Here is a 23,539-nt window from a genome sequence, read left to right as displayed (position 1 = left end):
ACGGGGGCTCCGCCCCCTCCTGTTGTCCGTCACTCTACTCCTGAGAGGCTATTGGCCAAGACGCTGGCGGCGGCCAATGGTTAGGCGCGTTGTTGAGAGGTGGCTGAAGAGGTGACTGGAGCAGAGGAAAGGAAGGCCGGCGGCGCGGAGGCGGGACGGTTGTGTTCTCTCGGGTGCCCTCCGCCGCCATGAGCTCCATCGGAACCGGGGTGAGTGAGGGAAGGGAGCGGCTCAGGGGGAGTTCTGTCTCTGTCCTCGGCCGGGCGAAGGGCTCCCTCAGAGGGAGCGCCTTTCCTTCTCCTCAGAGACGATGGGGATGACGTCATTCAGCGCGTCTTGGAGGAGCGTGACGTCATCCCCGCGCGCCTCGGAGGAGAGGGCCGCTGAGTCACTGGAGGGGAGGCGGAAGCGGAAGCTGGTGCTGCTGCTGCTGCTGCTGCTGCTGCTGCTGCTGCTGCAGTTGTCTCTGGAGGCAGGCAGGGTTTTGCAAGGGGGAGTCCCCCTTCGAGAGAGCAGAGACACGGACCTGGACCCAAACGGAGCTCGCTCAGCCATGGCTCCTTTCCCAGCAGAGACGCCAAGCCAGACACACCTGATCTCCTTCTCTGATGAAATTAACATCTTGTTAGAGGAAGGGAATGCTGTGCCTGGAGTAATAATAACAATAATAATAATAATAAGAGCTTTATTTTTATCCAGCCTCTCTGACAGAGGCGGCTTACAATTAAAAAGAAGACCTACAATATCCAGGCCCCAATTGCTCCCTCCCTCCCTCCCCTCACACATGATTCAACACAGTAACTATTACAAACAGTACAAAGGATAGAGAAGGGTCAGTGGGGCTGCAGAGTACTGAGATTCCATTCAATGGAATTAGTGGTCTATTCAGTTAGTGGTCAAGTTGTTATTCAGGAAAGGCCTGCCGGAAGAGATCCATCTTGACAGCCTTTCTGAAGCTGCCCAAGCTGGTAATAGGATGGATTTCCTCTGGCAGGTCGTTCCATAATCTGGGAGTGGCTGAAGAAAAGGTCCTCTGGTAGTTGCAGTCAATTCTTCCCAGAGGACCTGAATGCATCAGGTGGATCATACACAAGGAGACAATCCCATTCAGTAAGGCCTTTGACAAGGTTTCCCATGACATTCTTGCAAATAAGCTAGTAAAATGTGGGCTAGACAAAGGAACTGTTAAATGGATCTGTAATTGGTTGACTGGCTGAACCCAAAGGGTGCTCAACAATGGCTCTTTTTCCTCCTGGAGGGAAGTGACCAGTGGGGTCCCACAGGGCTCTGTCCTGGGCCCAGTGCTATTCAACATCTTTATCAATGACCTGGATGACAGAATTGGGAGCATACTTCTCAAATTTGCAGATGACACCAAATTAGGAGGAATAGCTAATACTCCAGAGGACAGGATCAAGATTCAAAATGACCTGAATAGACAGAAAGCTGGGCCAAAACTAACAAAATGAAATTCAACACGGAGAAATGTAAGGTATTGCACTTAGGGCAGAAAAATGAAATGCACAGATATAGGATGGGTGACACCTGGCTTATGAGGAAGTTCTTACTAATGTTCGGGTGGAATCCTGGTCTCTCTAAAGGCTGATTTGGGAATAGGGGCTCAGCCTGTTCTGGATGGGCTTACACTCCCCCTGAAGATGGAGGTTTGCAGCCTGGCTGATCTCCTGGATTTAGCTCTAAGCTCGGATGCCCAGGTTCTGGTGGTGACCCAGAGTGTCTCTACATAGTGAAAGCTAGTCTACCAGTTGCACCTGTTCCTGGAGAAGTCAGATCTGGGCATGGTAATAACATTTCTGGCTCACATTTGGATTACTCTAACTCATTTTACAAGGCAACTGTTCGGAAACTTTAGCAGGGCCAGAATGCTGGGGGCTGGTGGTTGAAACAACTTGGTTGGCAAACAGTTTGGTTTTGATCACAATTCAAAGTACTGCTTGGCACTTATAAAGCCTTATATTGCTTTAGTGCAGACTGTCAGAAATATTTTACTTCCATATGAACCTGCCCTAGATGTAAAATCTTTAGGGGAAGGGCTTTCTGTTGGTCCTGCCAGAGTCACAAGCCCATCCAGTGAGGAGGACATGTGAGAGGGCTTCCTTGATGGTCGCTCCTACAGAAGGCTAGGATGGCCCTCTCTCTGCTCCCCTTCCATCACCTTGTTAAAAAATGTTCTAATTTCAACAGGCACTTAATTACTAAGGTCTTTTCATAGTGGATTTATGCTGGGCTTTTTTATTTTTTGGACTTCAGCTCCCGTAGTTCCAGAATGATGGCCAGGCTGGCTGGGCCTTCTGGGAGGTAAAGTCCAAAACGCTGAGGATCAAAGTTTGAGAACCACTGCTCTAAAGACGACAAAATGTTTCACAGAACTACAGTTCCCAGAATTCCTTAGCATTCAGCCAGGGCAGTTAAAGTGGTGTCAAACTGGATTACTTCTGCAGTGTATTTTAGCCCTTACTCCTTGATTCCTTTGGAACATATATCTCAGAAAATGAGCCCTATAGTATATGGCTTAGGTTCAAAACATACTGCAGAAATACTCCAGTTTGAGACCACTTTAACTGTCCAGGCTCAGTGAGTAGGCAATGCTGGGAACTGTAGTTTGTTGTGGCACCAGAGATTTCTGACAGAGGTTCTATGGCTCACAAAATTACAGTTCCCAGAATTCCCTAGGACTGAGCCAGGGCAATTAAAGCAGTCTCCAACTGGATTATTTCTTCAGTGTGTTTTGGACCATAGTCCTCCAGGCAAGTACAGTCCACCCTCGCCATGCACACCCTCGGCATACATGACTTTGAGCTTACATGGACAGCAAGGGACAAAATGGCATTCATGCTGTGGCACGCAAGAGCGCGCTGTCATTCAAATGAATGGGACTCCAGCATATGTGGAGGTCCGGAATGGATTGTACTTTCAGGCTATCTGTTGTGACAGACCAGTATTTTCCCCCCTTATATGCCAGAGAGGAGTACCAGATTTGGTCCATCCATTACAGCTATTTCTTTCTTTCCTGGCAACTCGCTCTGGACTGGCAGCCAATGTTCTTTGAACCACCACTTCAGGTAGCACTGCTGTAAACTAAAGCAGAATATGAAATATGAGAGAGAACTGACAAGACTCTGGTCCTAGGATAACCTTACAGTCTGAATGTTACATTAACCAGTTAAAATTGCTTTTTCTTTTGTGCCTTTTATATATCACCTGTGTCAGTGCTAAGAATCTTTACCCTACCTCTATACAGACATCATCACATATGTCTGTAGGGGAATCTGTGGCTTCCAGGGAATTTCAGAAACAAATTATTTTGGGCCTCTTTTCCCTTTCTTTGTGATAAGTATTAACTCAGCTTCTAAGAAGCACAGATAGGAGAATGCCTGATTTACAGTACTAGCACTGAATCAATAGCACTGTATGCTTTCTTAAAAGTAAATCCCATTGAGTGGGAATTATTCCCAGGTAAGTGGTGAAGGATTCCAGCTTCCTTCCATTAATGCTCAAGTTTAAAGCCAAATGGATGAGTTGGCACTCCCAAAGGTCCAGTTAATTTTAATATTAAACATTCCTCAACTTACAGGAAATAACCCAAACATTGTTGAATATTTGAGAAACATATTTCCCAGCAGCCTCACATAACTGTTAGTAGGACTGAGCACAATTAATCCCCGGGAAATGTATGTGTTCCCAGCTAGACATTTTGTGGAAGCCATATGATTACCTCTCTTACCAAACTCAGCCCCTAATTTAAAGACAATTTTTCATCAGTATGTAAAATATCAAACTTTCACTCCTTGCAGATATTCTTCTGCTTTAGCTTCTGGGTCACACACTTGGAGCCTCAAGATGTTATAGTCACCAGCCTTTAATATCAAGTATAATCTGAATGTATGGCAAATGGTTGTAAGCCCAGAGCCACATTTAACATCTAATGTGTAAAATGGGCCCTAAAAGAGTAGAAATCTGAAAGGTTAGTAGAAGGTACTCACTGTGGTTCCTGGTCGACCAGCAGAGGTTGCTATTGACTAGCATATGCCAGACTTCTCCTGTGACTTTGAAGCCAGACACTGGCAGCAGGATGGGTTAGGTTTTGGCAAGGTAACACAACAGATGCTCAGTCTCAGCATTGTTATTTCATTAATTTACATCCTGCCTCCCCCCCCCCCCAAAAAAAAAAAAAAAAAAAGAACTGGGAGTCAAGGAAGGTTAAAGCAATTAGAACAAGTCCACATAGATGGAACATAATTTTTAAAAAGTGTAATGAAACCATCTATAGAATTAAAATGATTAAAAGGCAAGAACAGGAATAATATAAAACAGCTTATTAAAGCCTTTGTAAACAGATTTCAAATGTTCCGTCAGAATTCAAAAGAACAGAACATTTTTTCCACATAAGTGTATAATCTTTCTGTTATGAAAAACGTTGTCTCTGTGCATTTTGTCAGTAACAGTTTTAAAATATTTTAAGCTTGCTTTCTGAAGGATGAACAACTACATATATATTTATATGTTTGACTCCAATAACAAATAGGGTGTAGTAAGGGTTTGAATCTCAGCTCAGCCCTGTAAACCCACTGGGTGACCTTGGGCAAGTCAGACTCTTTCAGCCTCAGAGGATGGCAATGGCAAACCCACTCTGAAGAAACTTGCCAAGAAAACCCCATGATAGTCGCCTTAGGGTTGCCACAAGTAGGATTACACAACGCACTCTACAAAGTGTAACATGCTTCTCTCATTTTCTGCTTACACTGCTAATCACAATAGCAGGAGTGGGAATTGTGTGGCCCTGTGGATGTTGGACCTCAACTTGCATTGCTTATAGTTTGAGCGGCTGTGGCATGCAGTCCAGAAACGTCTGGAGGCCCTTGCTCTAAGTAAGGTGTCAACCCCAATTTTATTTAGTAGGAAAGTACTGGTAAACCCAGCAGGATTTAATCTTATTCCCCAGTAACTGTATGTATCAGGACACCAAATGCTCCAGATTTCCATCTTCTGGGAAGAGTGGTGTCTTTTCCTGTTTTCTTGAGTATATTTAGTATGTGCAGCATAAATATTAATGAAAGATGTGTACTTTTGGAGACAACTTGTTCCTGTAGTGGGGAAAACTGCCTACATTGAGATGTGATCAATACAGTTCAAGTTCACTCACCTCTTGTTGCAGCTGTTTTTTGAAAAATTTAATAACTTGGTTAAAGAATAGTTAATAGAATTGGGTTTTGAGAGGTCACTGTGTTTGTATTATGATCGTTTGTCTGTGTTATGTCCTTTGTATTACAATATTATATGTATGATAGTTTGTCTATATTAGTATAGTTTTATTTTTAGTATAATAAAATTAATAAAAGGGGGAAAAGAAAAAAATAATGTTTTTCTTCTTCACAGTATGATTTGTCGGCCTCCACATTTTCGCCAGATGGTAGAGTATTTCAAGTAGAATATGCTATGAAAGCTGTTGAGAACAGCAGGTGAGAGATAAGTTTTTATTTTTCCATCATTTGAAAATTATCAGTCTAGGTACAAGATGATTTTACAAGGAAGATTTTTTTTCTTTGGAGAGTAAGCTGGATCACACATTCATTCATTTGCCTAGTATTTGCTTGACTATTATTACCTGTCCCAGTATTATCTTCTTTGTGTGGTAGCAGTCTCCAAAATTTCAGGCAAGGGGCTACCATGAACTGCTGCCTTATCCCATTGACTACAGATGCCAGGAATTCAACCAGGGCCTTTTGTGTGATACACTTTTGTTTACGTTTTGTTTACTTTTGTTCACTAAGACTAAAGTCTCAGTGAATTAAGGCCTTAAACTGTAGACCTGCTCCATTAAAATGAATCAGAATCCTAGAGTTGGAAGAGACCACAAGGTACATTCAGTACAACCTGCTGCCATGCAGGAACACACAATCAAATCACTCCCTACAACAGATGGCCGCTGTTTAAAAATCTCCAAAATGGAGAGACTTCACCAGTGTAGCATGTTCCACTTACTGTCAGGAAGTTCTTCCTAATGTTGAGGTGGAACCTCTTTTCCTGTAGTTTGAAACCATTGCTCTGTGTCCTAGTCTCTGGAGCATCAGAAAACAAATGTGCTCCATTCTCAATATGACATCCTTTCAGCTATTTAAAAGTGGTTATCATAGCTTAACTTTCTCCAGGTGAAACATCCCCAGCCCCGTAAGCTGCACCTTGTAGGGCATGAAGAATACATTTGGGTCATAATATCAATGAGAACAGGATCAAACCTTTCTTTTCTAACTTGATGGCTAGAAGATGTGATGGGAATATGTAAAGATGGTTTTAATAGAACCTACCTCCAAGTATGTGCTTGTACAGTTGCAGCTGTGAAGTCTGATTTGTACATCTTCAGTTTCCACAGATTTAAAGGTCTTATTCACAAATATGCTGGCATAGAATTAGCGTCCCTAGCTACATATACCAATATAATTTATGGGCTAGATCTGAACTATTATGTAAAAGTACCATTTATACATTTGTTTCTTAGGGACTGAATGTCTACCTGGGTAACAGTGTCACTTCATTTATCTTGTCCCAAACTCTGACGGTTTGACTCATACAGAGTCCAAAATCCTCAGGCAGGGAATACTTTTATTAGGATGGAATATACAGTATGTTCATAAAAGTACACAAGCTTTTGAGTTCTGTATTTAAACTTTATTTTCATAACATCAGGAGGAAGCTATTTTTTAAAAAGTATTGAAGTTGTAAATGGCACATTTCCCTGGATGCATAAACATCTCTTCTATTAGTAATAGTTTGCAATATGGGTGGTTTACAAAGAGGAGTGTCTGCTACACTGTGTGTGTGAGTGAGTGAGTGATTTTCCTCCATTTATTTGAGGGTGATGGCCTTTTATTTTGATGCAGTACTAGTTCTAGAAAAATCAGGTTTCTGTTTTAAATATATTTCTTATTTATTGTTTTTAAAAGTCTTTATTAAATTATTTTAACATATGTACAAACGATGTTGCATATGCCCCATTCCCTACTCCCCCCTCCACATGGCTTGATAGAGGTTAGAATCAATACACTGTTTACAATTAATACCAAACATTCAATATGTGGGATTTAATTATGTTATTGACTTCATTGTACTCCGTATTCCCTTTAACCTTCTCAAGCAGGATTTCTCAACCCAAATTCCAAGCTTTTAGTTTCCTTTCTCCGGTATATTTTAATCTTCTATCTCTAATAATATCAAACAACAAGTTATCTGCCAAATACTTATCTACCTTGGTCAAGTTCCAATTTTTACTTTCTTTCCAACCTGATGCTATCACAGCCTGTGTTGCTTTTAACATATTCTTTATTGCTTTCTCTTTATTATTCTTCAATCTCTTATTCTTCAAATTTAATGTCATACAATTCTCTTTGCTCAAATGAACATCCTTGCCTATAATTTTATTAATCTCCCTTATCACTTATCACCTGGAATATTGCGTCCAGTTCTGGGCACCACAATTCAAAAAGGACATTGAGAAACTGGAGCGTGTCCAAAGGAGGGCGACTAAAAGGGTCTGGAAACCATGTCCTATGAGGAACGACTTAAGGAGCTGGGGATGTTTAGCTTGGAGAAAAGAAGATTAAGAGGTGATATGATAGCCCTGTTTAAATATTTGAAGGGATGTCATTGAGGAGGGAGCAAGCTTGTTTTCTGCTGCTCCAGAGACTAGAACGCAGAACAATGGATGCAAGTTACAGGAAAAGAGATTCAACCTCAACATTAGGAGGAACTTCCTAACAGTAAGGGCTGTTCGACAGTGGAACACACTCCTTCCTCGGAGTGTAGTGGAGTCTCCTTCCTTGGAGGTCTTTAAGCAGAGACTGGATGGCCATCTGTCAGGGATGCTTTGATTGTGAGTTCCTGCATGGCAGAATGGGGTTGGACTGGATGGCCCTTGTGGTCTCTTCCAACTCTATGATTCTATGATCACTCCACCCCAAAACTTCTGCACACACGGACAATCCCACCACATGTGCATGTAAAAACCCTTGGACCCACTGCAGTGCCAACATTCAGCTGATAGATTTTTATTGAAAAATGCTAATTAAGAAGGGGTCCAGTACCATCGCCCTATTAATTTCACTTGTTGCTCTTTTATTCTAGTGTGCTTGTTTCTCTTAACTTCTTGTATCCACAAGTGTATATTTTTACTTGTTAAATTTAAATCTCTTAAACTCCTTTCAAAATGTCTGTGTTTTTAAACTGATGCTCTAATATACTTCTGAAGTCACATGCGAATCTGTAAAAGTGGATCTTCTAGTTATGGTTTACCATGAAATGTTGTTTATTTCCTATTCTGTAGCAACCAAACAAGAAAGATTAAAATACTAAACCGTAAATATTTTTATTCCAAATCCAAGGGTGTGCGTCCAGTGGATCCCTTCTTAGAAAAATCTGACTTTCACTTGAAACTGCCTTGTTTATGCAGGCCTTTGAATAGAAGATTTCTTGTCACCGAAAGGGACTTGTTATTCAGTGAGCTTTTAGGATCAGGTTGCATTGATCTCGTAGCTTTTATGCTTTTTTCTAGAGCACCTTTAGGTTAGGCATGTCCTATAAGTAAACACAGTGAACTGATTACTCTGTTATGATTTCTTTTCAGTACAGCAATTGGGATACGGTGTAAAGATGGTATTGTCTTTGGAGTAGAAAAATTAGTTCTATCCAAACTTTATGAAGAAGGATCAAATAAACGTCTCTTTAATGTTGATCGACATGTTGGAATGGTGAGTTGATGCTCAGAATTTTATACTTTTTGTTTAGTGCATGAGTATGCTTAAATGGTGATTATTCAGTTGTTAAAAATCTTCCTGGATAAGCAAGTTGTAACTTCCAGCTTGTAAGCAGGAGGAATTTATGGCCTCAACTTGTGGGAGTGGAAATGCTAGTTTGACCAGTTGTCGAAACACGTTCTTGGTAAACACGTTCCTGATGTAAACGATAATGCCAGAATGAGACTTGGAGATAGATGTGTTGAGTTTTAAATTCTTGAATTGACTACGCTGTGAGATGATGATCTTTATTTCAGGCTGTAGCAGGACTTCTGGCTGATGCCCGATCTTTGGCTGACATAGCAAGGGAAGAAGCTTCAAACTTCAGATCCAACTATGGTTACAATATTCCACTGAAAGTAAGTAGGATTCTTTTTGCTGATGTCCATATAGCTTCTGAACAATAAAGGCCATGTTCACATATAATACTAAACCTTCCTTGGGTGGTCATCCCCACCCCTGGACAAGAATAATACTTGGGAAATTCTTTCCACTTTTAATTAGCCTGTTGGCTGAGTTGTTGAGATCTGAAATTGTGTTTAAGACTAACTGTGGCTAGTTCAAGTAAATCTGATTCATACCCTATGAAATCACCTAGTTTGAACTTAACTGTAATTAGGGTTAGGTACTGCTTGTCTTTCTAGGCAGAACAATAGAGCAGAGTCAGCCAAAAGCTTCAGAAATCTTCCCTGTCCATGTGTGAGGCAAAAGGAAAGGCATAAGATAAGCCTGTTCCTGCTTGGGTACTTAATGATGGACCATGGCTTAGTACTATATGGGAACATGGCCGAAGATTACCTTAACTTCTTTTACACAAAAACTTCAATTGAAATGAAGTGGTGATTGTTTTCTATGCTCTAACATCCTCCTCCTCCTTTCCCCCAATAGCATCTTGCAGACAGAGTGGCTATGTATGTACATGCCTACACACTATACAGCGCTGTCAGACCTTTTGGCTGCAGGTATAAGCTTTTATTCACTGTATTGCAGTTCATAACATCCTGTGAGCAATGCTTTGGGGCATATAATAGTTTCCTAAAACAATAAACAAACAGCTGTATAAAATTAAAGTTTAAAACAACCCATGAGTGCTTAGGTGGATAGGGAAGGATGGTAGGACAAGGACAAGACATACACATGGGATGGTGAAGTTTGATAATTCTCAAATGGCTGGCTGGCAGAGAATCTGCTACAAAAGATACCCTGCCAAACATATTTGACAGAGAGCTTTCTTCAAAGTGAATAGCTGACTTGTTTCGAAGAGGCATTTCCTCTGAGTTCTACAGAATGATATTTGAGTCATGCCACATGTAATATCCAAATCTCCCTCAGCAACATTACTAAGAATTCAGTGTATCCATAGTTTGCTGCAGGGTACATATATAACTTCCCTGCCCTCAGGCTGCTGCTCCACAAGCCCCTCTATCTATAGATTATTCAATTCAAGAGGTTGTGAGCATGTATATATTTAAGACAAAACACTCAACATCCTTCTACATATTTCTTCCCCCTTCCAATTTTGTATCAGGAAGAACAATACCTTGTACTATTTATTCCTTCCTCTGGAATTCTGTGCTAAAAGCTTGAATTTAGGATTTGGGAGTGAAACATACTTTTGGTTATCAAGTTTGGCTTCAGGGCTTTCTGTTAACAATAAGTGCATTTACGTACTTTGGAGATATAGTTCTTTAGAGGGACACACATGTTCCAGTGACTTGGGATAAATATAGGTAACTATTTTTAAGTAAACTTGTAAAAGTTCAAACATGTGCATGTAATTAGGTAAGTTGATCATGTGGACTCCTCTACTAAGACTTGAGAAATTGCCCATTATTACTTCTGATGAACACAGAACACAAGGGCAGAGAATTCTTTCACAGTTTGCCAAACTGAGATAGGTGACTGGCTTGTAATAGTGCTCAACTGAACATCATGATACATTACCACTTACAAAATCACTGTCTCGCCTGTCTAAAAAAGGTTTATTGATTGATTTATTACTTGGAAAATAATAATTGTGGGCTGCGGCTTGTAGCATGTGACTTCAGAGGAGCAATCACAAATCATTTAGATGTTTATTATTTTGCATGAGGTCAGCCATGTCAGAATTCTCTGCAGACTGCAGGTTCTGTCTTAACAAGATCTCTTGCCCTTTCCAGCTTCATGTTGGGCTCCTATGATGATGATGATGGAGCCCAGCTGTACATGATTGATCCTTCAGGTGTTTCATATGTGAGTATTTTTAACCACTTTTTATGTTAAGACTTCAGTTTGCATGGAAGCTAGTTTAAAAAAAAGTTAGTCATGTGTCCAGTAAATTATGGGATAGTAGGAAGTTTCTGATGAGAAAACTCCCTCACACCTGAAGACAGGTAATACACAGCAGCAGATTGTTGGATAATTGTAAATACACCGGTGTTTTCTTTTTGGAATTCATTTAAGGGGTGTACTACATAGTATATGATTACAATAACTGGTGACTGAAACCATTACATTTTTGTCATGATAAAATGCTTATCAGTTGCTTGGTCTTGTTGAGCAATGCTCTTTGAAATGAGGAGTCGCATTCCAAGGGAACAAGCAGTTGAAAGGTTTGGTGAGACATTAAGAATTCACTGCTAGAGAGCGTTGGTGTCTCCCCAGATGACAAATCCAAGGATTCTGGGGCTTGTAGCCATGGCAATTGACCTGGAATCAAGGTGCTATAAGAGTGTAATGTGAAAAAGACCAGTCTCTGTTGGAAATTCTGGCCATATAGTCTTGGGATGAGGAAGTAGGAAGTCATGAAGCATAGATAGAAGACAAGTACTTTGCAAGATTTGAGCAGGATGGCAGAAACTGAAATAAAAACAAAGTCAGCAAGAGCAGAAGACTATTAAATGGTCTGCCAGTACAGGAATCTAGGGCGCGTTACAGACCGCCGAAAAGCAGTGGCCTGCACCTGCCCCTTTCTCCACTGGGTCGGGGCCTTAGTGGCCAGAGCGGCAGCCGCTGAGGCCCCGATCCGCCGCTTTCCGGGCCGCGAGGAAGGCGGAAAAGGCCGCTTCCCCGTGGCCTGGAAAGGGGTGTCCTTGGGGCTTCAAGCCCCAAGGACACCCCGCTGCGCCCAGTGACGCAAACCTGGAAGGAGCTCTGAAACGGAGCTCCTTCCAGGGCCGCAGAAAGGGCGCACGAAGTGCCCTTGCGCAGCCCCACTACGTAACAACCGCGGTGCCTCGTTTTGAGGCAGCGCGGTCATGACGTAGTCATGGCGGCGGCTGTGTGGAACGGCCGCCGCCATTTAGTACGTGCTGAGCACGTACTAGGGTTGGGGGGGGGGCAGAAGCACCGCCGCTTCCTAACCCTAGTATGTGCTCAGCACGTACTTTAAGGCCCGTCTGTAACGGGCCTAGATTTCATTACCAGGGAAAGAAAACTGAATACATGCTCCATGTGCAGCTACTGTTGCTTTAATCTCTTGTCCTGTATGAAATAAACTGTCCTTCAGCGGAGCTGGCTGGAAAAAGTATACAGCTGCCTTTGCTGATGAGAAAGGTATGCAGTATGTGACTCCATCCGTTATCCCTCATCCAAAATTAAAACTTTTTTTAGTGGAACCAACATGAAGTTGGTTTGAAGTTCAGCCTTGTCTTCATTTCCCCTGTCACTGCAATCCTTTACTATAAATTTACTTCCACTTGTTGGGAATGTGAACAAGCTGATCAAGGGCCAGCTAATAGTCTCTCATGACCTGGTTGCTGATTCCTCAGCTGCTTGTTTTGGACAAGCAGGATCTTTCAGGGCCAGCAGGAAGTTGGGAAAGGAGGAATACTGCCTACATGAATACAGCTCATTTTTAAATGTGTTCAGAAGGGTTGGGTGCAGGATAGCAAACAGGTCAGCCCCAAATCAGGAATCTGGAGCTCCATCACCACTTCTTGATTTCAAAAGCCAAGACTGAACTTCTCGTTTATTTTCTCATATGGATATATTGCATAGGATACTTAAAGCCTGTTCTTAAACCCCTAGATTGTCATAGATCACTTTCTTTTCTTTGACAGGGTTACTGGGGATGTGCCATTGGGAAAGCACGGCAAGCTGCAAAGACAGAAATTGAAAAACTCCAAGTAAGGCTTGGTCTTTCACAAAATGTTATTAGTCCGATTTTTTGTTGCCTGCCTTCTGAACATGATAGTGATTTGTAGAATTTTCAAACCTAGCTATCCAGAACTCTAGTCCTGTCAGCAGAACGCTGGTCCACTATAGGAAGGTCCTTCACTCCATCCACAATTTTAGTAGTTTGTCCAAACATATGTGATTGTCGTAGAATTCACCTTCCTGAAAATCTCACTAAAGCTTTCTCCCCAACACACATTTCAAGCTTCCAATAATTGCTAAGATATGCCTCTGGCTGAATCCACACTGCAAAAATATCTCACAAATATTTGTGGCGGACGCCACTTCAACAGTTATGGCTCAATGCTATGAAATTCTGGAAATAGTCATTTTATGAGATATTTAGCCTTTTCTGTCAGAGAGCTGTGGTGCCACAAGAAATTACAGTTCACAGAATTCCATAGCTTTGCACCATGGAAGTTAAAGTAAAGTCCAAAAGTGGAACACTACCCAGTTTAACTCTTTGCTACTCCCTCTCTCTCAAAATGTCAAGACCCTAACCCAGTTATAGTCCTCAATATGCAATGCCGTGTTGACCTGTTATAGTGGGCTGCTATCCCGGATTCTTCTTGCTACTCGTTTTCTTTTGCACAGAAAGGGAGATCTGCTGTTTCATGTTTATATCTAAATGTGAAGAGGCTTTTTTGCTGTAACAATAAATAGTTCAGACAAATCAGGAACAAACCATAGGACTGTGGGGGAAAGATGTGCCTAGGGCTTTCTTGCCCACATTCTCATCATTTCCATTAAATCTGAAATTGCGTCCAGTTGTAACACAATTTGTTTTGTTTTGTTTTTTAAAAAGCTCATTGTCTATAAGGTCTGTAGTTAAAACAAGTTAACCAAACAAGCTGAATTGTCTTAATTCTAAATAAACATTTTGGTAGTTCCCATACTTTATGCTTCTTATTGGAGTTCTGTTGGTCCTTGAGCTCTTTTCATCCACAAGCAAATTAATAGCTAGCTCTTAAACCTTGTGTTTGAAACTATTCTCAAGACAAGCAAATGGATGATAACCTGTGATAATATTTTCCATTGTTTCAGTTCTAGTAATGATTGGACTCCAGAGTAGATATACTAGGATGCGCTATGCCATATGTACATCCCAAATTTCAGTCCTTTTCTGACTCTTACAAATTTGATACTGTGTAATAATCTTGAGATGAACCTCCTAGACGTTCATACAAAAAGTTCATCTGCTTACAGTTCCTAGATTTTTTTTTCTCAGATGGATATTCCTTAAATTGTTTTCACTTCAGTCCTGTATTGTTAACTAGCTTGACCTTACCTAGTTGTAAAAACTACTTGTATATCAGGTGTTTAATTCCTTGGTTTCAAACCACCGATTGCCTGCAGTGTCTTCTTCAGATGATTCTTTGGAGAGAACGTACACACCACTACCACAGTCATTTATTTAATCCATTTCTTGATAGGGATGGAGAGGACTTGCTCTGATCCAAGTTGTTGTTTTCTTGTAAAACAATCTGATGCATTCTGTCCTACTTGTGGGGTAACAAGGTCAAAAGTATGAACCAAGATTTGCCATTGTTTCTAGGGAGAGAGGAGCATCCTCATTACATTTGTGTCAACTCATAACACTAAAATCTAGATTTAGTATCTTAAAAAGGAGTTGCAGAAGTCTGGATTTTGTACTTCTCATGGCTTTGCAGTTTATGGAGTTGGCGTATTTTCATCAATTACAGTGAAACTCTAATCACAGCAGCCCTGGTGGTTAAATGCCAGTACTGCAGCCACTCACTCACACGCCACAAGGTTGTGAGTTCGATTCCAGCCAGGGAATCAGGGTTGAATCAGCCTGTCATCCTTCCGAGGTTGCTAAATGAGTACGCAGCTTGTTGGGGGCAGTTGGCTTACACGTTGTAAGCCCCTTAGAGATTGCTTAGTTCAGTATGAAGCAGTATAGAAATGTAGCTGCTATTGCTACAGTTCAGATTATCCACCATTTAGGATTTGGATGGCATACTAAACTTAAGTGGAAAGGGCTAAATAATTATCTGTTCACAAATTGTTAAGAGGTTATCTGTGGTCTTTCTGACAAATCACTGTGTAAGATGCTAATAATAATTTAAAGAGCACATAAATGCAGCTATTTCAGTGAGAAAATATCCTTTTAGGCTTTTGATGGCTGCATGTGTTATTTACGTTGCTGTATAATTTTTGCACATCTTCTTTTGCCTATTACTGTATATACTCTATTATAATGTAATGGAATGGCTTTAGAGTATTATGTGTGGCTTTTAATTGGTATGGGTGGTTTTATTTGCACTGTTGGGATATGTGTTGTTGTATTGTGTTATCTTTTGTTGTAAACCGCTGTGATCTGTATAGGAATAGCGGTATAGAAATAAAATTTCATTCATTTCATTCATTCATTCATAAGTCGACCTCATGTATAAGTCAAGGGCAGGTTTTGGGGGCAAAATTATGGATTTTGATATGACCCTTGGATAAATCGAGGGTAAAACTTAGGGACATGCAGCAAAGGATCTAAATGATGAAGCAAAGGAAAATAATGCCAAAGAACCTACAAAATTTTGGCAGGCATAACACTTTGTGCTCACTCTTAAGACTGGATAAAAGAGAGAACAGAGGAAGGCCAGTGCTTCCAGGACAGATTGCACTCTTAAATAATAATAATAATAAAAGCTTTATTTTTATACCGCCCTTCTATCAATCAGGGCGGTGTACAACATAACAACAACACAGAATACAATACAATAATAAAAATACATTAAAAATCATACTCTTGCCTTTCACCAGGGGATGGTTCCCTTTCTAAAAAGAGTTAAAGTATAGTATTTACATTGACCCGTGGATAAGTCAACTTAGGTTTTGGGGGTCATTTTTTGACTAAAATTTCTAGACTTATACATGAGTATATACAGTATATGATTAAACACTAACTTTATCAGTATCTCCACAGATGAAAGACATGACATGCCGTGATGTTGTTAAAGAAGTTGCAAAAATGTAAGTTGTTCTTGACTGTCATTCATGCCCAAATAGGCTAGCTTTTGATTGCAGAAACACATAACATTGTAGCACAACAGTTACTTAGGTGGACAAGAAAGCATTCAGTTAAGCTCTTTGGCTCTTGCTTGGGTGCTGGTTCTGAGGAACAAACGGTTTACGTAAATTGGACTTGCTCTTTTAGGTTCAGCTTTGCAGCCATGTAAAAGTATGTCATTTCAGACTACATGTTTCATAACTATAATTTCAGGTTTGTGTGTAAGAGATGCAGTTTATTGTTTTGAATTCTAATTCTGTGTAACATTTCTGAGAACTTGTTGTGTTCTCAGTGTATGCAAAGTCGCTTTACAAGTAATCCCATCCTTTCCCCAGACTCAAGAAACTCACTTTTCTTATTGACCTATAATTGAATAATCATGTTTTTGTCTTGTTTCTAGAATCTACATAGTCCATGATGAAGTTAAAGACAAAGCTTTTGAACTGGAACTCAGTTGGGTTGGAGAAAGTAATGTATCACATGGATCTTGTTTTTGACATTTGCTCTTTGAAGAAAGTGTGAATAATTGTATTTAAATAATTTTTTAAATCTTATGTATATTCTAAATAGATACAAGAATATAAAAATCTAAACATCAGAATATAACAATGGTACCAGGACTTTTTGAGTATCTAAACAAAAGTCTTTTCTTCAGAATTTACCCCCAGAGTTCAGCTATTTTCTCCCATTTTTTCTTGTGTTGTTGAATTGAATCTCCTTTCATTGACAATGTATCCATTGTTGCAAATTCTTAAACAAACCATTCCTCTATTGTAGGACTTTCCTTACACTTCCAGTGGCGTGCGTATACTGTTCGTGCCGCTCTTATCAGATAAATTCATATGTTAATTTTTTCCTCATTCAAATTTAAACTTAAACCTTCCGTTATATTGAGTAACTATAATTCTGGGGTAAATGATAACTTACAATCCAGTTTCTTTTCTATCACTCTAGCAATTTTTCTCCATTTTTTGTTGTTGCAGTTTTGCATTTCCATCGTATGTGGAACATTGTGCCTGTCTTTTTGTTACATTTCCAACATTTGTTCTCTTTTGATCTTGTAATTTTTGCTAATTCGGCAGGAGTTAGATACCACCTATAAAAGATTTTAAGATAATTTTCTTTTAAATTATTACCTTTTGAGAATTTATGTGTAAGTATCCAGGATTTTTCCCAATATGCTAGCGGTATCGTTCTTTTAAAATCTTGCATCCAGTTTACCATATTGGTTTTTATAACTTCTTCTTCCAGTTCTATATCTAACAATACTTTATATAATTTTGATATCATCCCTTTTGCACCACCTGTCATTATCTTATCTAATGTTTTTACTTCTTTCTCTATTCCATATTGAGTCATGTCTTTTTTTAAAGTCTTCTGTTATTTGTAAATATACAAAGCATGGGATGTTCCCCCCCATTTCTTTAAGTCTTGTCTTGATTTTAGTCGTATTTCTTCTTTCTTACTGACTAAAAAATACCCATATTTTAGCCATATCCCCTTCGTTAAATTCTCTTTACTATACAAAGCTTCCTGAGATGAAAACCATCTAGGTAATTTATTATAGAAATATCTTTTATAGATGTTCCACTAAATACTGAGGTATAATAATTGAATAACTATATTAAAGTATGGATCTGCATTTTCCTTTGTAATTATTATACCTAAGTATTTAGTTTTGCTAATTATTTTTATGTCTGTATTTTTTTTCCAAATGTTCCTTTTCTTGTCTTGAGAAATTTTTAGTTAGAATTCCGCTTTTGTTGTTGTTTATTCCACATTCTGCCAAATTTCCAAATTGAGCTAATATTTCTTGCAATCTTTCAATACTTGGGTTTTCCAAAAAACAAAAACAAAAAAACACTAAATCATCCCGAATGCCCGAACCTTATAGCTCTGGTTATTAATTTTTACCCCTTGCACTAATTTATCTTTTATTTTGTAATTAACACATCTATCAAAATAATAAATATCAGGGGGGGGGATAGGGGGCAACCTTGCCAAGTCCCTTTATTTATTATACAAGGTCTTGTTCTCTCTTCATTCACTAAAATTTGCGTGTTTTGGTTTCTGTAAATCATTTGTATCCTGTTTGCAAATTTTCCCTCTAGACCAATTTCTTCCGACGCTATATTCATAAAGTTCCAGTTTATCTTACCGAAGGACTTTTCTAGATCCAAAAAGACCGCCCCCAATTTGCCATTATTATTCTTTTTACATAAATCTAATATATTCAGAACTGTTCTAATATTATCTGTCAGGTTCCTACAATCCCACCTGATCTTTATCAATCCAAAATGATAAAACCCTTTTTAATCGTTGAGCAAGAATAGACGCATAGACCTTATAGTCCTGGTTCAATAGAGTAATGGGGCGGTAAATTTAAGTAAATTATATTTAAATAATGTTGAGGTATTACTAAATTATGAGCGCCAGTGTGTTGGTATGGTTTAAGTATTGGACTAGGGTTCCAGGGTTTGATTCTCTGTTTGTCCTTGGTGGCCTTGGGCAAGTCACACTCTCGGCCTCAGAGGAAAGCAGTGTCAAACCCCCTCAGAACAAATCTTGCCAAGACAATCTTCTGATAGAGTCACCATAAATCAGAAACATTACTAAGTAATTTCATCCTAGAATTAATCTAAATCAACTCAAATTAGTCTGGAATATAGGTGCTCTGAAAAACAAAGACAATTCCTGTTTGCCACGTGCGCAATCAGATGTAATGTTCTCTGAAAATGTCCTCAGAGTCTGATGTTTTGTTTTTTTATTCACAGTAACTAAAGGAAAACATGAAATTGTCCCAAAAGACATTAAGGAAGAAGCTGAGAAATATGCTAAGGTAAATTCTGGAACTTCAGAGTCAATGGAAGTAACTACTCACAAACATGGCTCCAAATAGTTCTAATGTACTGTCAAGGAAAACTGACATGGGTGCTTTACAGACCGCCTAAAAGCGGCGGTCTGCCGGTGGCGCTAGTTGCTGCATCCTGGAACCGCAGCGGCCAAACTGCGCGATTCCTGGGCACAGCCGAAAAGAAGCGCCAAAATGGTGCTTCTTTTTGCGCCCCGGAAGTGGAGCCGTGAGGCGCTAGTCGCGCACTTGCGACGTCACTTCCAGGTTGTGACATCCAGACGCTACGTGTCCGCGACATCAAGATGGCGGCCCTGTGTGGATGGGCGCCGCCATTTTCTACGGACCGTCCGTACTAGGGTTGAGAGGCATCAGGAGGTGACGCCCCTTCCTAACCCTAACACGTACTTTCAGCGCATGTTTAAAGCGCCATAGTTCAGAAACCAAAGACGGTAATGCTAGCCTATGAAAAATTCCATAAGGGTGATTCTCTTATTAGGCCAACTAATCTCACAAGCTTAATTTTGGCTCACCTGGTACTAGTTTCAAAACAGTCCTTTCTTCTGGAAGAAAGACACCTGCTTGTGAAGATTGCCTGAGTAAGTTAGAAATACCAGTTGGGAGCAAGCGAAGTGGTTTTTGGTTTGCTGTAGTGTTGGCTAATATAAATCAACTAAACTTTCACTCCCAAGATTGTGGAGCGCTGTATTTTAGTTCCCTATACATTGTTCCTATTCAGCAAGAAGTAAAATCTGATCTTCTGTTTTTCTTTTCACAGGAATCTCTGAAAGAAGAGGATGAATCAGATGATGAAAACATGTAACAGGTTGTTACTTACACAGGATTTAATCTATACTGCTGGCCTGTTTTATGTATTTGCCATTATGTATGTTCTGGAAGAATATTTCGAGTGACCAACTTGCACTAAACATTTTTCCAATTATTCTTTGGGTTTGAGTATTCTTGGATCAAGGATTAAAACAGAGGCAAAAAGGCTGAGTATGGTATGCATTAAATCACACAAGTGATTTAGGAGATGTATCACCCTCATTGGTAACGCCAATCTGGTGTAATGGTTTGAGCATTTGACTAGGACACTGGGGAACCAGGAGTGGTAATGGCAAACCCTTGCCAAGAAAACCTTATGATAAGGTTGCCATGAGTAAAAAATGACTTCAAGACTCAAAGCAACAACAACAGTCGACCCTCATTTGCAACCTTATTACACAAAACCACTGCTCTAGGTCTGGGAATGGTTGCCCTTCCTCCTCTCTGGGACCTGTGCTACATTCATTGTTGCACTTCTGTTAGAGAAAAGAGCAACATTGCAAGATATACCCATCCTCTGTTGTTAGTTAGAAACCAGGTACCGATCATAAAATTTCAGGCTATTGTGTTAAATTAGTAAATGGAAAAAAAAATACCTGAATCCCATTTTTTGAGGAAACAAATCAATATTTGCTCATAATCTAGTGTGAGCCAGCATGGAGTAGTGAGCACTGGACTACAACTCTGGAGACTAGGGTTTGATTCCCTGCTTGGCCATGGAAACCCTAGTTGACCTAGTCATACTTGCAGCCCCAGAAAACCCTGTAGTAGGTTCACCTTGGGGTCTCCATAAAGTCAAGAAATGACTTGAAGGCAAACACACCAAGAACATAATGCAATACAAAAGCTGAGTAGTCAGGACAACTCAATTAAACACGTTACTCAGTGAGTCCCGTAAGCAGCTAGACTGCAAAATTAAAAATAAACATTCACTTCTATAAAATCTGTGCCATTATTTGAACTTTGTGACTAGTAAAAAAGAATACCTGTCTCTACTTGCCATAACTGAGCATGTCAAGCTGTCATTCGAGAACAATGCTTATCTGGAAAGATGCAGCAAACCATATTTACAATTTAAGGAGCCGCACAGAAGTAGGCTCTTAGAAGCCCAAGTATTTCTTGCCAATCTACTTGCAGTACTAAAGGAGAAAACAAGTCTCAAAGAATGGTTTTGTGTAATACTAAATGACAAATGTGCTTGAGAAATATCTTGTTAGTCATTGAATACTCAGAATTTTTTAGCACCTTGATAATGGAAATAATTATTATCAGAAAAGATCTCATTACTGTACAGAATTACAGCTGCATAAGGCTTGTTCTGGAATCAGTCATGGCTAACTGTTGTGTTTCAAAGCGTTATGGTTTCCACTTCCCTGTTGCTTGGTCTCAGGCCACTCCTATATACACAAATGTCCACTCTGGGGAGAAGGATGAATGGAAAAATACATTAATCAAGGTAGATCTATGTGAGTTCATTTTATGTAGTTCCCAAACATACGAACCATACTTAAATCACACTATTCAGATTTGGGAGAAGACAGGAATGGCAAATTTTTACCAGTGGCATTTCTCCCATACTGGGAACTACTGCATGATGTAAAAAAACCAGGTTATTTCACTTACTTAGCCTGCTATTCCTGAAGAAATTTGCTATGCAAGATGTGTGGTTTCTCATTACATGCAGAAAACTACTGGCAGTTTTTTTTTGCTGTAGATCCCAAAAGGCTTCCATCAAGAAGATAGCCTATCGCTCCTTAGAAAAACAATTTCATATTTCTGTAACTTGTGACTGCTGCACAAGGTTACTTTGAACTGTCAAAAAACAAATCAAGCTAGATGGGAAGCATGAAATGTACAGGAGTAGGTCAGTTCCTACCAGCAAGCAGAAGAGCTAGCACCAAAGTAATTATTATATTCTCGTTGCTACTTCCTAAAGTGGCTACATGTTTTACAGTTGAGCCTGGAGAAAAAGCCTCAACTCAAAATTGGACTTTTTCCATTACAAAGGGAGAAAGCTCAAGTGTGTGTCCAATGCACTAAAGAAAACCCATTTTATAGGGAAACCTGCTTTATATTTACCTAAACTATGGATCAACATAGCTTAGTATTGTCAACTCTGACAGCGACCTTCCAGTGTTTCAGGACAAATTCTTTCCTAGCTCTACCTGGAGATTGGAGAGTCTTCCATCTAAGATGTAACACCCTATGAAGAATGACTTGGGGATCTGGGGATGTTTAGTCTGGAGAAGAGAAGGTTAAGAGGTGATATGATAGCCAGGTTTAGATATTTGAGATGTCATGCTGAACATGGAGCAAGCTTGTTTTCTGCTGCTCCAGAGAATAGGACCCAGAGCAATGGATTCAAATTACAGGAAAAGAGATTCCACCTCAACATTTGGAAGAAGTTCCTGACAGTAAGTGCTGCTCGACAGTGGAAGACGCTGCCTCAAAGTATGATGGAGTCTCCTTTGGAGGTTTTTCAACAGGCTGGATGGCCATTTTTTGGGGGTGCTTTGATTATGTATTCCTGCATGGAAGAAAGTCGGACTGGATGGCCCTTGAGGTTTCTTCCAACAACTGCTAATCAAGCTCAACTTCCAAAATCAGGTGTGTTCAGGGTAGTCTTCAGACATGTTTTATACAATTATTTATAGAACTTAGATGCTCTAGTGCTGCTTTTTTTTTTTTTTTTTGCAAATTTATGAGGAAGACCTTTTCTGTAATCTAATTTCCCAGCCTCCCCTCATGAGGAAATACCACAGAATATGCAGATCCTTGAGGGCTGTGAATAAGTAAAATTTGTATAATTGGATTTACTGTGGACTGGCACCTTTTTGCCCCTGTAGACCAGAGGTATGGAGGGGTTGTCCCATTCAGTTGTATAGTAAGAGGTGTAGATAATTGTGGCAGTATCACCTGATCTTGAAGGTCTTCCAGTGCAGAACAAATTGAGGCGAGTAACAAAATGCTGGTGCAGAGCTCCTGTTTTTCCCCCAGGAACTGCATTTCTTCCCCACATGCCCAGTGTCACTCTGCCCAGTAATCATCCTCAGTCCACCCATTAGGGTTTTCCCCTAAACCTACTTCATACTTCTGAAAATTGTGAGTTTCCCCTAAGCTTTTTAATGCCACATTTTTGTATGCAAGTGATATTATTTCAGCTATATAAAATCTGGAGAATGATTTTGCTTGATAATGATGCAGTTTTGGTAAAGCAGGGCATAAAAGATGACACAAAGATAGGAACAATTAAGTTCTATACACCCAACAGTTAGTATATACTGAGAGGTTCTTATTAGTTTTCCAGTTGGTATGATGACTAAAAGTACGTATTTCCAAATGTGCACGGAATTGTAAAGAAGTTCAATAAAAAGGTAAAAGGAAATTACATTGCTAGAAATCTCATTGTGTATTTCTTGAGAACATGGAGAACCTCTGCCTTTACAGTACTGCACAAAAAGCAACATCAGCAAAGGAAGTTTATTGTTGGTAACAACAACATATACCACCCCTAACCAGCAGAGTCAAACCTCACATTCCTGTCCTTTTCCATATTGTGACTTCTGTTAGCTTTATTGCCTCTCCCAACTGGAGACAACATTAAATGACACTATTAAGGCATGAAAAGACACCAACTGGTAAATGTAATTTTAAATTTTATTTTAGCCAGTCTGGCTCAAAAGAGCTAGGAAAAAGCTGCTGGAGTGGCAGGCAATAGCAGCAACCTGGAAGGGGAGAAGAATCTGGAAAAACAGAAAAGGCCTATGAAACATTTCTTCCAAAGTAGATTGTTAAGGAACTGTTGAAGTAAATATAAGGGTAAAAGGAGTATCACAGCAGAAGAAACTGGAAGCATCCAGTAGAACCTGA

The 23,539-nt window shown here is 39.8% G+C and overlaps 1 protein-coding gene across 1 annotated transcript; it reads left to right on the top strand.

Moving 5' to 3' along the window:
- The first annotated feature begins 76 nt into the window (after positions 1 to 76).
- PSMA3 (proteasome 20S subunit alpha 3) lies at positions 77 to 19,784 on the top strand. The gene is made up of 11 exons (XM_089522816.1): positions 77 to 209; positions 5,398 to 5,480; positions 8,639 to 8,762; positions 9,065 to 9,166; positions 9,696 to 9,769; positions 10,967 to 11,039; positions 12,848 to 12,913; positions 15,907 to 15,953; positions 16,391 to 16,458; positions 18,765 to 18,829; positions 19,620 to 19,784. Exons 1-11 carry the CDS (start codon positions 189 to 191, stop codon positions 19,662 to 19,664), a joined length of 768 nt encoding a protein of 255 aa, XP_089378942.1. The 5' UTR covers positions 77 to 188; the 3' UTR covers positions 19,665 to 19,784.
- Positions 19,785 to 23,539: the final 3,755 nt, after the last annotated feature.

Source organism: Sceloporus occidentalis, unplaced genomic scaffold (assembly GCF_023333645.1).
Source record: "Sceloporus occidentalis isolate IW3139 unplaced genomic scaffold, rSceOcc1.0.p SCAF_4, whole genome shotgun sequence".
NCBI lineage: Eukaryota > Metazoa > Chordata > Lepidosauria > Squamata > Phrynosomatidae > Sceloporus > Sceloporus occidentalis.
The sequence above is the reverse complement of the archived record's forward strand: the minus strand, read 5'-3'. Positions and strand labels throughout refer to the sequence as shown.